At 39.6% G+C, this 14,401-nt stretch overlaps 1 protein-coding gene across 1 annotated transcript; it reads left to right on the top strand.

The window, feature by feature from the left end:
- Positions 1 to 3,256: 3,256 nt before the first annotated feature.
- LOC148136412 (putative G protein-coupled receptor 139) lies at positions 3,257 to 13,265 on the top strand. Its single transcript, XM_087983183.1, has 2 exons — positions 3,257 to 3,326; positions 12,349 to 13,265. The coding sequence occupies exons 1-2, from the start codon at positions 3,257 to 3,259 to the stop codon at positions 13,263 to 13,265; spliced, it is 987 nt and encodes a 328-aa protein (XP_087839309.1).
- Positions 13,266 to 14,401: the final 1,136 nt, after the last annotated feature.

Below are 14,401 nucleotides of genomic sequence, written 5' to 3'. Positions count from 1 at the left end.
GTTGATTCTTGCGATGTCATTTTTACTCTGGATAGTATACCACTGCTATAAACAGAACGATTATCATCACTCGTTTACCTCTCCGTGTTTTCAAACTGTGTCACAGTCTACATGCCTAATTCGCATGCTATTGAGTTTTCCTTCATATCTTCTGAATCGTTCGTACATTGAGTTCCTTGCAACGTATGTAATGGATCGATCTGTTTAATACAGCATAGGTCTGCTACTCTGTATCAGCTAGAACCCAATAGGTCTGTTAGCCTTTCAGATAGACCATACTTAGGAAAGTTAATAATGTAATGCAAAGCACTATCGATAACAGCAATCTTAAACAATCAAATTTGGGAAACAAGGACTCATTTATTTCACACAGATACTTAGAAAGCTCTGGAAGGAATTTGAATGTACTGAACACCTTTAAAAAGCATTCGACTTGCACTGGAAGTAAATATATTGCGATCTACAGCTATATTATATTCCATATACATGTCAAAGAAATGATGCAGTTTTTATGCAACAAACAGCGTCATCCTGTTTTGCAAATTTATATAATTTGATAATTATACAATCTAGATCGGAATAGTGCAGTATTGATCAATAATTGCCCCATTCAAATTTATTCTATTGATAACGTTTCCTGTTTTGCTAAACAAGTCACTTATTGGAAGTCGTCAATAGGTTGTGAAGAACATTCGTATATCCTTACGTACTAATCAGTACCAGCAACTGCAATGCTTTTGGTCATTAATTTGTTCCGCATTCATTCAAGATCGGCTTTGTTGACTATGGAATTCAATATTATTCAGCAATGATTTTCAACTGTTTTCGCCTGTTTTGGACGAACAAGAAAACGTCTTTGTTGTTTCTACATCATGTTCATTATTATGTTGTGACTACACTGGCATAACCTATGGTGTCATTACATCAATAGGATTGACGTATTCCGATATCTTCGAGAGAGTCATATTTAGTCACAAATTTTGCACATTATCATGTAGGTGCAAATGGTTGTTGTAAGCATTCGTGTCTCTTGAACTATGAACACATTATATTGTCTTTTACAAGAGACATTGAAAACTTCCAATGGTTTTGTACAGAACCTCTATTAGATTTTGGTAGACAAAATGTGGGATATTGTTCACAGTGCTGGGCTTGACATTTTAAGTGGAATGTGAACGCATTGAAGAGAGGGGAGAAGAGACTTGCGACAAGATGATAAGCAAATTCATGAGGATAGATTGGAAATATTGGCATTGTTTTCCTTTGAGTTAAAGGAAGAATCCAAAATTATGACGGCTTCGATCAGTGTAGATTGGTCACAAAAAATGTTCACACGGAAAAATACCGAAATAACAAGTGTGTCTATTTTCAAAGTTTTGTGTGTTTTGTTTATTTGGTTTTGTTTTAAGTGAACAAGTGCTATCTGAGAAAAAAAATCACAAAACTTGTGGTTCATGTTTGGAATGCTGCACAGAGTTGCAAAGGGGCAGTTTCAATTGAGCCATTCAAGTGGAAATTAAGTTTAATGTTAATAAATATTCCTTAGTGTAAATGGCGAAAAGGCAATATTCTTGTGCTCAGTCAGCATTCCCAGAGTGCCAGTGCAGAATCCGGTGTGAAATGGCCTTCTGTGCAGTAAGAATTCAGTTGTTCAATGACTTCTTCATGCAAATGATGGTGTAGACACTGAATTTACAGCCCAAATGCTTGAAAATATAATCCGCATTTCATTTTCAAAATTAAGACTGACCATCTCAACTAAGGTACCTTGTTATTAAATGTAGAAGCGAGTTATGGCTCACGTAATTGCCAGTACACTTCAATGTATGAACACGCACCATCTATTCAATAATCTCTTCATGGCTGCTCTGTTCTTCTGAACACTCCCATATAGTCTCGAGTTACAGCTTCAAATATTCAAAGCATCATTTTCACTTCAGAATGGTAGTACACTGTGCATACTTTACTGCATTTTTCATAGCAGCAGCATTTGTTAAGTCATAAATGAGTGAGAGTATTGGCCATGGAGGCCAGAGAATGCCCAGGAAGAAGGTTTTGCTGCAATCCGCAGTGCCTCATGAATGTGCAGTGCTTATCAGTGGAACTCTACTAATTCTATCCTCAGTAACTCAATGGTAGTATTTCATGCCACACTCGTTAAAACCTTATTATGAATCCTTGCAGGATATGACACAAGTACTATGTGCTCATCCCTCCTCTCTTTATCATCACAGACATGTGTAGCTATGCTCGGCAACTTATTGACTCGTTAGCCAAGTCGCCCTCTCGACACGTGAAATGAAAGAAGTTCAGACAGACAGCGATGCCATTCATGACTCCAAAATAATGTTCGATTAAATAAAAGTTTACCATAATCGTTTTTAATTCTGATCCTTTGATCTCATGAATGCTTGGCCAAATCTTTAGTAATAATGAGCTAAAAGGAGAAGTTCTGAATCCATGAGTTCTGTTATCACCACTCATGAAAACCTATCCACACACTACCTGCTCGCATCCAAACATTACATTTTGTTGCCTTTTCAGCTATGTTCTCGCTGCTCTGTTATCAAATCTAATATAATGGTATTGTAATTAGTCTGTAGTAGCTCTATCTGTAAGTTTCATTCTGAAAGTGTGTTGATTAGATTATTGTAACAATCTGTAAAACAGATTTCATAACATGAGCACCAACATTAAAGTGTATCTGGTCAAATTGAAGAATTGACTGGTCCAGAACATATGCCCAATACCTGACTCTTTCTCTTGTCAGTTTTTGTTTTGTCTCCTTGCTAGGCCTATTCAGAGTCCATAGAAAAGTAAACCTTTGGTGGGCGTTGGCATTCACTTATTGATTCAAAAAAGCAGATGGCTGGAGTGGTTTACCTCTTGAGGACAGCAAACGTTTCTTATAATTCTTCATACAATTCCCTTTGTTGCAATTCTATTTCATGAAAATAAAAGGAAAGGAATGTCTGTAGTATTGAAGTAAACCAGAATTACTTCAATGCTTAGATAAGCATCTCCATTGTTTAACTAGAATTTGCATTGATGCAAGTAAATCAGCTGTTTAATGGCGGTAAGTAAAATGAATAGCTATGAGTCTAAATCTGTTTTTTTTAGTTACTGTAAATAACATCAATAGTGAAATCATGTACTTATGTCTCTGGTGGGTTAGCATCAGGTATATTAGGATCCCTTAGAAACTGAATATGATGTATCAGAAACCACAAATAGGCATTGTTACTTCTCAAAGAAAATGCATGCCCCACCAAGAGGTCCTGCATACGCCATTTACTACACTGCACTTAGTGCTATTGCTATCCCAGGTAACGTGGTAAGATAAATGATTGATTAATTAACTGGGTACTGGCATTTATCCATAACAGCAATGTAACACAAGAGTTCTGATGAAAACTACATTGGACTCAAAACATTAACTCTGTTTCTGTATCCACAAGCGCTATACCCAGCGCTGAGCTCATGCAGTATTTTATGTTTATATTTCTGTGATGCTGAGAGTTTGAAAGTTGGTAAAATTGTGAAAACCTTGATCATACCGTAGCTAAATTGTGCATATGGTTCTCATTTGTAATGTTGAGGAAAATCTTTGGTTTTGGGTGATATTTTACTCAAGGTTAGATTAATTTATTAACGTTTCAATGGTTACTGTACGAGATTGTGTTAAAAAAGGGGAGAAGGACTTTATTGAACATGTCAGTCTATTCAATGATCTAATTTGGTTACGTTACATAAAAGTGTTGAAAGAATTTGATGCTGTAGATGATAGTCTTTGTCACAACAGTGCAGATCAATGGAGGCAGGAATTTATAATTTGAGCTAATATTATTAGAGATTTTGGATGTAGGTGAGGTGAAAGGTTCATTTCCAGACATTCCATTACCTTACTAGTTAACATCTTCAGTGGATCTCATGCAAAGCAATGCTGAAATTCTTGCTTTCTAAATATATATGTTTGGATTTCTTTGGGATGTTGTTGTCATTTCCTGTGGTGATGTTATTTCCTGTGATGAAGTCATGTTCCTTTTCTCAGGGGGTGGTAGATGGGGTCTAACTCGAGGTGTTTGTTGGTAGAGTTCCGGTTGGAATGCCATGCTCCTAGGAGTTCTCGTGCATGTCTTTGTTTTGCTTGTCTGAGGATGGATGTATTGTCCCAGTCGAAGCAGTGTCCTTCTGCATCCGTATGTGAGGATACTAGTGAGAGAGGGTCATGTCTTTTTGTGGCTAGTTGGTATTCACATATCCTGGTGGCTAGTTTTCTGCCTGTTTGTCCAATGTAGTGTTTGTTACAGTCCTTGCACAGTGTTTTGCTCATTGTCTGTACAGGGTCTTTCAACTTCATTAGCTGCTGTTTTAGTGTGTTGGTGGCTTTGTGAGATGCTATGATACCAAGGGGTCTGAGTAGTCTGGCAGTCATTTTCGAGGTGTCTTTGATGTAGGGGAGAGTGGCTAGGGATTCTGGCCGTGTTATGTCTGCTTGTTTGGGTTTGTTGCTGAAAAATTGGCGGACTGTGTTCATTGGGTACCCATTCTTTTTGAAAACACGGTATAGGTGATTTTCCTCTGCTCTGCCTAGTTCCTCTGTGCTGCAGTGTGTGTTGGCTCGTTGAAATAATGTTCTGATGCAGCTTCGTTTGTGGGTGTTGGGATGATTGCTTCTGTCATTCAAAATTTGATCTGTATGTCTTACTTTTGTGTAGGCGCTGGTTTGAAGTTCCCCATTGGCTGTTTTCTCTACTGTTGTATCTAGGAATGGCAGTTTGTTGTTGCTTTCCTCCTTTTTAGTGAGTTTTATGCCAGTGAGGTTATTATTGATGGACTTGAAAGTTTCCTCTGACTTGTTTGGTTTAGTGAAGACAAAGGTGTCATCCATGTAGGGGACCAAGCGTTTGGGTTGGATGGTTGGCAGAGCTGTTTGCTCAAGTCTCTGCATTACTGCCTCTGCCAAGAACCCGGATATCGGAGATCCCATGGGTGTTCCATTAGTTTGTCTGTAAGTTTTGTTGTTAAAGGTGAAGTGGGTGGTAAGGCATAGGTCCACTAGCTTGATGATATTCTCCTTGTTGATGAAGTTAGTAGTGGTTGGTGTATGTGTCTTTGGGTCTTCTAATAGTGTAGTCAGTGTTACCTTGGCCAGATTAATGTTGATTGAAATAAACAAGGCTGTTACATCAAAGGAGACGATTATTTCATCCTATTCTATCTTAGTGTCGTTGATGGTCCTCAGTCATTCTACATCGAAAAGACTACTTTGTAAAAGCAAACGCACTAATTATAGATACCAACACTTACCCACGTGTGGCGATAGACCCAACCCCACAACTAGAGAACTGAATCACAGCCCTACTCAAAAAACCTCAGAAATCTGGACAAATAAATAAGACTAACTTCCAAAAAGTGAAACCAGACGGATCCAACACACCACGCTTCAATGGATTACTCGAAATTCACAAACCAGGAGCCCCCCTCAGACCCATTGTCTCCTAGGAACACCAACTCACAGATTGGTGAAGGAGCTACACAAAAGACTAAAACACTTAGTAGAAGGCTACATGCCACTCCATCCACACCACCCAAGAAATCCTGAGGACCATCAAAGACACGAATTTTCAGCATTACTCCGCAGGAGGACCAATGAAAATGTTACCGAGTAAGGTCACGAAACGTCTGGATATGAACCTTTTATCTCAGCGAGCAAACCATCCAAAACCTCAATCTAAGCTACAAATCTTCTCAAAACTCGCTATAATTAGACATAATTAGAATAATATTCTTTGCACGTAAAATGAAATGGTAACAGTAAATTTGTGAAAGGGTTGAACTACAATGATGGTGAACATTTAAATTCGGTGTATATAATTATGGGAAGCTAATATAGAATGGATTCCAACTATCTATTTTCTTAAGCGAGAGAGTATTAATCAGCCCGTATTACCAAAGTATTTCAATTAGTTTTCGGGATGAGCTTGAAGCGAAACAAAATGCCCAACCAGAGATTGAATGTAATTTGAAATATTTTGTCTGCAAAAATGACACAGGCAGAAATCTGCATCACACGACATGTGAAGATGTAGATCCCAGGCGGGACCTCTTGGTTTCGAGATCGGTCAATAGGAATGCGGTCTGTATAAAGCAAGGTTATCAGTTTTATAAAATAAGGCACCCTGTCACAATTTTGGCCAGTAACACAGAGCTTAAACCGTCTGTGTTCCATGGCAAAATTGCCCGATTACATTTGAAAATTAAACAACATTTATAGTCTTTTTTAAGGGATAGCGCAGCCTTAATTTAAAAGAAAACCAATCAAATGTAATAAGATGACATGATTGAAAGCAGTTTAATCCAATGACAATTCCTGGAAAATGATTCTTGTCTTACAAAGATCATCATCTCATGCTAGCAGTTCAAGGTTAGGTCGACTGGTCAATTAATGTCTCATGATTCAATTTATGAAAACTCAATTGTTTGCTTGATCTTCTCTGTCAGCTAATTCAGCAAAGCAGTAATACAGGTTCACAATACCAAATCATAACTTGAAGCCATGTTGTTTGGTTAGTTTAAATTTAAAAGCCGCTTTGTTGTTAATAAAAACTGACACATATTTGTTGCTTCTGACCACAGCCAGGATTCAAATTTTGAATCCTCACTTGGACAGACATAGAGTCAGTTTTCATAATACCAATGCTAAAAGCTGAGAGATTTTTGGACGTAAACGCTGCAGTTACATTAACACTAGTTCATTCTGCCTTGCATTGCATAATATCTGAGAAAACGATTCTGTGAAAAAATGTTTGAAATGGTGGACGTTGGAGGACTGATCACTCAGATTTAGGGGAACTCGGTGGCTCAATGGCTAGCACTGCTGCCTCACAGTGTCAGGAACCCGGGTTCCATCCCACCGTCAGGCGACTGTATTTGTGGAGTTTGCACATTCTCCCCTTATGTGCGTGGGTTTCATCCACGGGCTCCGATTTCTTCTCGAAATCCAAAGTTGTTTAGGTCAGGTGGATAAGTCATGCTAAATTTCCCAGAGTGTTAAGTGCATTAGTCGGAGAATAATGTATCTTGTTGGGTTATTCTTCGGAGAATCAGTGTACACTTCTTGGGACCAATGGCCTGTTTCCACACTGTAGGGAATCTAATCTAACTTGTGTTAGACATTGATATCAAGTAACATGGAATGTTACTGAGAATATACAATTCTAAACTCCAAAACATCAGCCGAGTAATTTTTGGAATATTGCTTATGCCTATTCCACAATCATGTTTCCAATTTTTTCTTTTCCTTGACAATTCGACCAACTTACATGAAAGGCAGTATATGGATTAATTGAAGGTAGGTGCCAGAGATGATCAAGCTGAGTAGCAATCAAATGTTGGGGGGGAAATACAACATAGAAAAAGCTAAACTATTTCTGCTCACTGTGAATTGAGCTAATTGGCATAGCCTATAGTTCAGGAGAGAGGATAGGATGAACTTCCCCACACAGAAGGTGTTAGAGGTTTGGAACTGTCTTCCATGGACGGCAGCAGATGATGGATCAATTGTTACTTTTGAAGCTAAGATAAACTTGTTGTTCTTGTTTAGCAAATGTAGAAAGGGTTTTCAGCCAAAGACAGCTCTGTGGAGTTAGACCAGCGATCAGCCATGGTCTAACTGATTTGGTCAAGCCCTCTAATTTGTTTGTTGTAAGTAAATTTGAAACGAGAGTTCAGTTATTGAATGAATATTTTACTGTTTATATTCTAAACACATTTCTTTACTATATTTCTTTTCGTAATATTAAGCATTTATGCATCAATAAGGATGTGATTCAATCAGTTTGGAGCTTTACCAAGTAAATTAAACAAAATGTGTTTCAATTGCATTGTTAACTTCGGTGCACAGCCGAATCTCCACTTTGCATCTGGTAAGTTTATATTGTAATTTGAATCACGCTTCGCCGATCTTTGGATTATCTATATCTTGATATAAACTTCGACTGTTTATCTCTCCCCAGTCGTGACCACTCTCCTTGCAACTTCCCACTGCCCCTTTCTGTGTTTTGGAAGCTGTGTTTACGCTATTTTGTACTTTATCTTACCTAATAATCATTGAACCGCTAAAGTGTAGGAACAGTCGATTCAGCCCTTCAAGTCATTGCCTTACTCTATTATGCTGCATTTTCCCTGACTCATACACCAAATCTTCATATCTCTTAACACTATGGGCAACTTAGCATGATCAATTCACCTGAACTACACATCATTGAACGGTGGGAGGAAACCGGAGCACACCAAATAAACCCAAGCAAACACAGAGAGAATGTGCAAACTCCACACAGACAGGGACCCGAGGCTGAAATCGAATGTGGGTCCCTGTTGCGATGAGGCAGCAGTGCTAACCATTGAGCCGTCGTGTCTCTTTATTGCCTACAAACATTTGCTCAAGAAACACATCTAATCTTTTCGGATTAATTTGTTGTTTCCACTTCTATTTTATAAAGATCAAATGTTTTCGGAATACTGTAGAATCAGACTTTTCCTTTCACTTTTTATTAAAAAATAAACTTGGGACTGTGGCTACATGAGGCCTTTCAAAAATGTCCCTTACTAAAATTCTTGTATATTTAGAACTGCCTGTTTATTGAAATTCAACTAAATTACCTAATGTTTCTTGTCATCTGACCCCTTTTATGACCGCTGCTGGACCTTACGTTTTCTTATCCAGTAACTCTGCATCACATGTCTGTTTATAAACATCTGCTATATATCAACCTCTTTTGACCATCCTGTGTCAGTCAAAAAGCCACAGGCAGACATTTTGTTAACCATTGTAATGGGTTGCAATAACAGAGACAACTTTTGTTCAACGCTTTGCGGCTTTGATTGCTGTCTCTTTCAATTCGTTATCTTTAATCTGCATGAAAGACATGCTGATGTACTTAGTTTATAAATCTAACATTAACTCTTTCAATAATATGTAAATTTAAATTCATTTTGTTTGTATTTCTTTTCCTCTATGTTTGTGCTGTGTTTCATTCTCCTTGCGCCTGTAATCTGTTTTAGGTGTACATGATATGTGCATTTTTTTTGTTTCAATTGGCATAATCTAGACGTTTGGTTTATAGTCTAGACGTTTGGGACCTCTATAAACAGGATGGTCTGCACCTGAACCTGAGGGGCACCAGTATCCTTGGGGGGAGGTTTGCTAGTGCTCTTGGGGGGGGGGGGGGGAGGTTAAACTAACTCTGCAGGGGCATGGGAACCTAGACTGTAGCTTTAGGGTGCAGGACCTGGAGTGTAGGGAGGTTAGGAACATGGCATCAATCTCAAAGGAGGGTGCCTGTAAACAGGAAAGTGGCTTGAAGTGTGTATACTTCAATGCAAGAAGTTTACGAAATAAGGTAGGTGAACTTGCAGCGTGGGTTGGTACCTGGGATTTCGATGTTTTGGCTATTACGGAGATATGGGTAGAACAGGGACAGGATTGGCTGTTGCAGGTTCCAGGGTTTAAATGTTTTAGTAGGGTCAGAGGTGGAGGTAAAAGAGGGGGAGGTGTGGCATTGCTTGTCAAAGATAGTATTACAGTGGTGGAAAGGATTATGGATGAAGACTCGCCATCTGAGGTAGTTTGGGCTGAGGTTAGGAATAGGAAGGTGAAGCACCCTGTTAGGAGTTTTCTACAGGCCTCCTAATAGTCCTAGAGACGTAGAAGAAAGGATTGCGTGGATGATTCAGGAGAAGAGTGAAAGTAATAGGGTGGTTGTTATGGGGGACTTTAACTTTCCAGATATTGACTGGGAAAGCTATAGTTCGAGTTTGTTAGATGGGTCGGTGTTTGTCCAATGTGTGCAGGAGGGTTTCCTGACACAATATGTAGACAAGCCAACAAGAGGTGAGGCCATACTGGATTTGGTTCTGGGTAATGAAACAGGCCAGGTGTTAGAATTAGAGGTAGGTGAGCACTTTAGGGACAGTGACCACAATTCGATGACTTTTACTCTAGTGATGGAGAGGGATAAGTGTGCACTGCAGGGCAAGAGTTATAGCTGGGGGCAGGGAAATTATGATGCGGTGAGGCACGACTTAGGATGCGTGGCTTGGAAAAGTAGGCTTCAAGGCATGGGCACAATTGATATGTGGAGCTTGTTCAAGGAGCAACTATTGAGTGTCCTTGATAAGTATGTACCCGTCAGGCAGGGAGGAAAGGATCGTGTGAGGGAGCCGTGGTTTAATAAGGAATTGGAATCCCTTGTTAAATGGAAGAGGGCGGCCTATGTAAAGATGAGGAGTGAAGGTTCAATTGGGGCGATTGAGAGTTATAAGGTAGCCAGGAAGGATCTGAAGAGAGAGCTAAGAGCAGCAAGGAGGGGACATGAAAAGTCCTTAGTTGGTAGGATTAGGGAAAACCCGAAGGCTTTCTATAGGTATGTCAGGAATAAAAGAATGACTAGGGTAGGAATAGGTCCAGTCAAGGATAGTAGTGGGAAGTTGCGTGTGGAGGCTGAAAAGATTGAGGAGACACTTAATGAATACTTTTCATCAGTATTCACTCAGGAACAGGACATTGTTGCCGATGTGAATATTGAGTCACAATTCATTAGAATGGACGGCTTTGGGTTATGTAGGGAAGAGGTGTTGGAAATTCTGGAAAGGGTGAAAATAGATAAGTCCCCTGGGCCTGATGGCATTTATCCTAGGATTCTCTGGGAAGCAAGGGAGGAGATTGCAGAGCCATTGGCCTTGATTTTTATATCCTCTTTGTCTACAGGAGTAGTGCCAGAAGATTGGAGGATAGCAAATGTGGTTCCCTTGTTCAAAAAGGGGAGTAGGGATAACCCTAGTAACTATAGGCCGGTGAGTCTCACTTTTGTTGTGGGCAAAGTTTAAGAGAGAATTGTAAGGGATAGGATTTATGAACATCTGGATAGGAATACTGTGATCAAGGATAGTCAGCATGGTTTTGTGAAGGGCAGGTCGTGCCTCATAAACCTTATTGAATTCTTTGAAAAGGTGACTAAGGAGGTGGACGAGGGTAAAGCGGTAGATGTGGTGTATATGGATTTTAGTAAGGCGTTTGATAAGGTTCCCCATGGTAGGCTACTGCAAAAGATTCGGAGGTATGGCATTGAGGGTAAGTTGGAGGTTTGGATTAGGAATAGGCTGGCTGGAAGAAGACAGAGGGTAATAGTTGATGGTAAAGGTTCATCTTGGAGTGCAGTTACTAGCGGTGTTCCGCAAGGATCTGTTTTGGGACCATTGCTGTTTGTCATTTTTATAAATGACCTGGAGGAGGGGCTAGAAGGTTGAGTGAGCAGGTTTGCGGATGATACGAAAGTCGGTGGAGCTGTTGAAAGTGAGGAAGGATGTGTCAGGTTACAGCGGGATATAGATAAGTTGCAGAGCTGGGCAGAAAGGTGCCAAATGGAGTTCAATGTAGGTTAGTGTGAGGTGATTCACTTTGGTAAGAGTAACAAAAAGATGGGGTACTGGGCTAATGGTCAGATACTTGGTAGTGTGGATGAGCAGAGGGACCTTGGTGTCCATGTACACAGATCTCTGAAAGTTGCCACCCAGGTAAATAGTGCGGTGAAGAAGGCATATGGCGTACTGGCTTTTATTGGTAGAGGAATTGAGTTCCGGAGCCCTGAGGTCATGTTGCTGTTGTATAAGACTCTGGTGCGGCCGCATCTGAAGTATTGTGTGCAGTTTTGGTCGCCATGCTATAGGAAGGATGTGGAGGCACTGGAACGGGTGCAGAGGAGGTTTACCAGGATGTTGCCTGGTATGATAGGAAGATCGTATGAGGAAAGGCTGAGGCACTTGGGGCTGTTTTCATTGGAGAAAAGAAGGTTTAGGGGTGACTTGATAGAGGTGTATAAGATGATTAGGGGTTTAGATAGGGTTGATCATGAGAACCTTTTTCCACGTAGGGAGTCAGCTATTACGAGGGGGCATAGCTTTAAATTAAGGGGTGGTAGGTATAGGACAGATGTTAGGGGTAGATTCTTTACTCAGCGAGTCGTGAGTTCATGGAATGCCCTGCCAGTAGCAGTGGTGGACTCTCCCTCTTTATGGGCATTTAAACGGGCATTGGATAGGCATATGGAGGATAGTGGGCTAGTGTAGGTTAGGTGGGCCTGGATCGGCGCAACATTGAGAGCCAAAGGGCATGTACTGCGCTGTATTTTTCTATGTTCTATAAACAGTGAATGTCCTTGAGCCTGCCTGCCTGTTGTGACATTGAGTTCAATGAAAAATGATTTTTAGATATATGGTAGTTATGCACTTGGCAGAATTGATGGTCTGAAAATAAGTTCTATGCAATACATTTTCATTTCCTTTCAGTTAATTTGATGGCGATCGTGATACTGGCCCGTGGAAGGTGTGGCCTTTCGAGCTGTATTACGAGGTACCTTGTGTTTATGGCAGTGACGGATCTCCTGGTAATTACCACTGCAGTGCTATTAAATAGAATTCCGGCTATTTATTTTCCAGGTAGTTTCATGTTCATTACTCCTGTGTGTAGTTTCATAATTGCATTAATTTATGCATGTAGAGACAGTTCTATATGGTTAACTGTGACTTTCACATTTGATAGGCTTGTTGCCATCTGTTTCCAGAAACTGAAAACAAAGTATTGCACTGAGAAAACAGCAAATGTGGTAATAGGAACGGTTTGCGCGGTAGCTTTCTCTATAAATATCCCGTGGTATTTTATGCATGAGCCAATTTACGTAACTGACAACATACCGTGGTATTGTCGACAGAAGAATGCACGTTATACTTCACTTCTGTGGACAGTATTTGATTGGTTTGATCGGTTTGTCACTCCTTGCCTTCCATTCTTTCTGATTGTTCTGTTCAACACCGTGACTGTTAGACAAATTCTGGTGGCGAGTAGAGTCCGTCGGAGACTCCATGCCCAGAGCAAAAGCGAACGTAAGAGTGACCAAGAGATGGAGAGCCGAAGAAAATCTATCATCTTACTCTTTTCAATCTCCGGTACTTTCATCCTGTTGTGGATGACTTATGTCGTGGAGTTCTTTTGCCACAGGTTTATAAAGGGTTATAAAATTACTGGTTTTGATGACCCCAAGTTTATTTTTCAGGAAAGTGGAAACATTCTTCAGCTGTTAAGCTGCTGCACAAACACATTTATTTATGCAGTAACACAACGTAAATTCCGAGTGCAGTTCTATGCTTTGTCGATATATCCATTAGGTCAAATTCTTAAATTTAAAAAAATGAAAATATGTGTTTAGTTTTATTTTCTACAGGCTGAGCTACGTGTCAGAAAGTAAGGCTATTTGTTCAAAACTTGCGAATTTTATTTCTTTTCTCGACTGTTAAAAATCATAACTTTGTTCGCATGAAGCAAAAAAAAAATCAAAATATTGAATGAATGTTAATCTGTGGCCCAATATAATTGATAATATCACAGCAATTTTGGTGAAGAATGGCCCTTCTATATGAAAAAGAAGCACCTATCAATCTACTGTTGTTTTGGTGTACCAATGAGCCAGGCAGGCAAATTTCTGGCAGAGATCCTTCCTGTCTGAGTGAAGCAAACCAGCTGGTGACGCTTCCATGCAGATTACAACATTCAAGCATATGTTCTCGTCATTGCTGCCGTGATATATTATTCTCCAAACGATAATTACTTTGTTCCTGAGTAAATAATACCTACTCTACCTTCAGACAACACAATTAAAGTTGATATTTGAATTAATTCTGCGATTTATTCAAGCCTGCTTTTTTTCCTAGTTTGCATAATCCATTTTTCTAGTTTAGTTTGTTTATGATTTGTCCAACTGGAAATAGTTTAGAATGAAGAAAATGTTTAGTTTTCAAAATAGATTTGAATCAAAATTTAAATATGTCTTCGGTATAAGGATGCACTGACTATTAAAACAAGCTGTTAATGTGAGAGTGAAGATAAGTTTAGTTCGGAATTAAAGTAAATGGTGGAAGTGCAAGGTGTAGGGGACAATTGTCCGCCGGGGAGAGGGCATGATACTGAGTGTTATTTATAATTTTATACGGTCTTCACTGAAGGAATATGAGTTCAATTAACTCAGAGATAACTGTGGATGAAACGGGTATGAGACATTGGAGATTTATAGATACTGACGTATCGAGAGTGTACCAATTGATGTAGACAGATCAATGACAGCGCAGCATGATTTGGATACTAACTGATTATATGAGACATAGGAGCAGCAGATTTTCAAGTTGATGCATTTACCAACCCAAAGGCGCAAATGTAGCAAGACAAAATGCGGGTTTGTTCTTAACAAATACTAACATGCTGTTCTGTTGCCTGATTCTTTATCATATGTGATTGAGCCTTCTGGACTTTGTGTAAAATTACACCTGCCAGAACCACTAAATCCAAATA

Source organism: Chiloscyllium plagiosum, unplaced genomic scaffold (genome assembly GCF_037043375.1).
Source record: "Chiloscyllium plagiosum isolate Xiang-an unplaced genomic scaffold, Cpla_swu_hap1 HiC_scaffold_45, whole genome shotgun sequence".
Lineage (NCBI taxonomy): Eukaryota > Metazoa > Chordata > Chondrichthyes > Orectolobiformes > Hemiscylliidae > Chiloscyllium > Chiloscyllium plagiosum.
This window is presented reverse-complemented; position numbering and strand designations above follow the sequence as displayed.

Bases quoted from the DNA above. Each gene is read 5' to 3' on its own strand.
- LOC148136412 (XM_087983183.1), top strand. From the start codon at position 3,257: ATGCATGCCCCACCAAGAGGTCCTGCATACGCCATTTACTACACTGCA. The intron at 3,327-12,348 runs GTAACGTGGTAA...ATTTCCTTTCAG, and splicing joins TAGTGCTATTGCTATCCCAG to TTAATTTGATGGCGATCGTG.